This window comes from Gadus macrocephalus, chromosome 5, assembly GCF_031168955.1.
Source record: "Gadus macrocephalus chromosome 5, ASM3116895v1".
Lineage (NCBI taxonomy): Eukaryota > Metazoa > Chordata > Actinopteri > Gadiformes > Gadidae > Gadus > Gadus macrocephalus.
The window spans coordinates 16,894,605-16,897,617 of NC_082386.1; the positions used below are offsets into that span (position 1 = coordinate 16,894,605).

Below are 3,013 nucleotides of genomic sequence, written 5' to 3' on the forward strand. Positions count from 1 at the left end.
TCGCTTTTCGATATTTTATTACGAAATGGTGGCATAATGTTCTGAAGCAGTAATTGCAAATTATTTTAAGAGTTATTAATAGACAAGGTTTTGTCTTCCCCTGTTGTGAAGATATTTGACTTGGCAAGGATTCTCAAGCTGAAAAACAACATAAATATACCCCCCCCCCCCCCCCACACACACACACACACACACACACATACACACATAGGCCTACACACACTTGTTATTCCTCCAAGCAACAGATACCCTGTTGGCAGGCCTCACAGAGTTCCTTCTTGTGGGGTTTGGTCTTCCTCACGAAGTCACAGACTGGAACGTCACTCCCATCTTGCTCTTCTCCATAACAGTTTTTCCGGATCTTCTTAAATAACTGTAGCAGTGTGCGGTCCACTACGTCTTCGGAAAACCCCGCCATGTAGAATGCATCCTGATCATCATGGCAGGACTGACAAGATTGTCCGAAAGGCCGCATGATCACCGTCCCTTTTTCAGCAGTTTTCCGGAGGCGGTACCTAAACACCAACGTGACCTTGGCCGACCACCAAGTATTGGAGCAACGACCACATCGAAAACTGGGGGAATCATTTAAGTCAATTAGTTATGCCTTACAAACGATTTTTCACTACTCTGGTATTTGTTCTATTTTTGTTTATTTGTTTAAAGTCACACCAGTCGGATGATCGGTACCAGATCAAAATAGGACCGATTTGTGACAGGTTATAATCTCCCCAAATTTGCAGTACAATTTTCTTATTTGCAGTACCAGAATTCACCACAAGACGTCTTAGCCTTTAGCAATTTGCATAACGATGAATAAATAAACAAGCGCCATTCCATTGCAAGTCTAATTCTGCTTATGTTGTTTGGTTTCTGGTTAACGTGTTTTATATCATTATCACTTAACTTACCCTCCGTAGGCGCATTGTTTGCCAACCTTCCATCCTCTCTTGCGCTCCTCCATGCTCACTTCGTCCGTCTGTCTGTAGTTGAAGCCCAGAGTCCACTCATCTCCATGATCCAGCTCCTGATCTAACAGCCCTTCAAAGCAATCTTTCCACAAGGACGGGTTCCAGTCTTTGTCGAAGTGTAAAAGGTACAGGAGAGAACAATGTCATTGACTTTGGTCGCCTACTTGAATACGGTGCGATTTATATAGGCCTAAGTCTATAAACAATAGTCAAGACCTCATAATATTATCTAGATGGCATTGTTGAAAATATAGGCTATAAATAAGCTTTATTAAGGATAATGTTAATAACAAAAAACAAAAATGATAAAGAATTATAAAGAAATAACAAAAAGTCCCATAATTGTTTCTTTATTGAAGCTTACCTGTAGGCTTAGACATATCGCGGCTGATCGCTATAGAATATCTTCGGGAATGCAGTAGGCATAAAAGTATCACGACGGCTCGGTAGTCTATGTTGGATATATTTCCTGCCACGGTGTTTTATACTGCCTTCTCTATGAGGTCTGGAAAACGAAACTTAGCATTTCCCCGGACCCACACCATGCATTTATTGTCTTTCACTTATCTTACTTACTTACACATGTCTTATTTATTTATATCTTATCACTTATCTCATTATCTTTAAGACATTTTCATAGAAACTATTATAACAATCAAAACAAAATATGATCTGTTTTGTATAGGCTATATGAGTGCATCTTATTTAGGTGTGGAAATTAAAGTTTAAGTGTTTTTAAACTATAGTGAATACGTGTGGCTGATGATGTAATATGTAGCCTAGTCTTTATTGTTTATACTGTCGTCTATCAGAGGGAGGGAAAACGAAATTTAACTTGGTTTCACTTTCAATTCCTATTTACAACACTACCACGCAAAATGTGTGGCAACCTATTTGTGTAATAACAAAGTTGTGCAAAATAATTAATGTTTCTGTAGTAGCCAATTAAAAAAAATAATAGCCTATGTAAGGCAACAAATCCAAAGGCAAAGTAAGATGGTGTGTTTCTATAGCTTTTTTTCTTGGTGACACATTGGAAGAAAATAGGCCTTTTTTAAGGGGGGTGTACGTTGTTGTTCGTGTAATAACAATAACTTAACGCATATCAGGCTTCGGGCTTGAAGGTGTGCCTTGAATTTCTGATGACGCGCTTGTCTTTAGTCGATGGCACGTTTCTGGGTTTCATGAACATCCGGGGCTTAGCCCAGAGGGAAAATGAAAATGCGTGTGTAAAGGGTGCGATTTTTTTGCATGCTTTAATGTGCATGCACATTTTTTCATAATGCTTTGCCTAAATAAACAACATTTGTAGTTTATATAGCTTTAAATAGCTATCTGACTGCTGTGCTGCTTATCCCCAAACATCTAAAGTTCCATTCAAGTTATTTCAGAGTAAAATTAATACAAGTGAGACATATATATATATATATATATATATATATATATATATATATATATATATATATATATATATCTGTAGTGAATCTGTATATATAAACTATAGTGAATACGTGTGGCTGATGATGTAATATGTAGCCTAATCTTTATTGTTTATACTGTCGTCTATCAGAGGGAGGGAAAACGAAATTTAACTTGGTTTCACTTTCAATTCCTATTTACAAAATCAACAACACTACCACGCAAAATGTGTGGTAACCTATTTGTGTAATAACAAAGTTGTGCAAAATAATTAATGTTTCTGTATTAGCCAATTATATATATATATATATATATATCTGTGGCGACACGAGGAGGATATATATATATATATATATATATATATATATATATATATATATATATATGTGGCGACACGAGGAGGATTTACTAATGTATATCAGAGTATCTTCTATCCTGCCGTCAACGGCAAGTTTGTGGCGACATGAGGAGGATTTACTAATGTATATCAGAGTATCTTCTTTGTTACGACAACTCCACCTTGGGTTAGGGCCCTAGGACCTGTACACTATTACTATGATTGTCACCTCTGACAAAAGGACACTCAGGTTCTTTCAATCAGGGAGGGCGGGAGACGGAGTTCA

The 3,013-nt window shown here is 37.2% G+C and overlaps 1 protein-coding gene across 1 annotated transcript; it reads right to left on the reverse strand.

The window, feature by feature from the left end:
• On the reverse strand, positions 1-1,491 carry LOC132458265 (receptor-transporting protein 3-like). Its single transcript, XM_060052845.1, has 3 exons — positions 1,336-1,491; positions 912-1,077; positions 1-575 (listed from the first exon to the last, which is right to left on the reverse strand). Exons 1-3 carry the CDS (start codon positions 1,349-1,351, stop codon positions 227-229), a joined length of 531 nt encoding a protein of 176 aa, XP_059908828.1. The 5' UTR covers positions 1,352-1,491; the 3' UTR covers positions 1-226.
• Between the last annotated feature and the right edge of the window lie 1,522 nt (positions 1,492-3,013).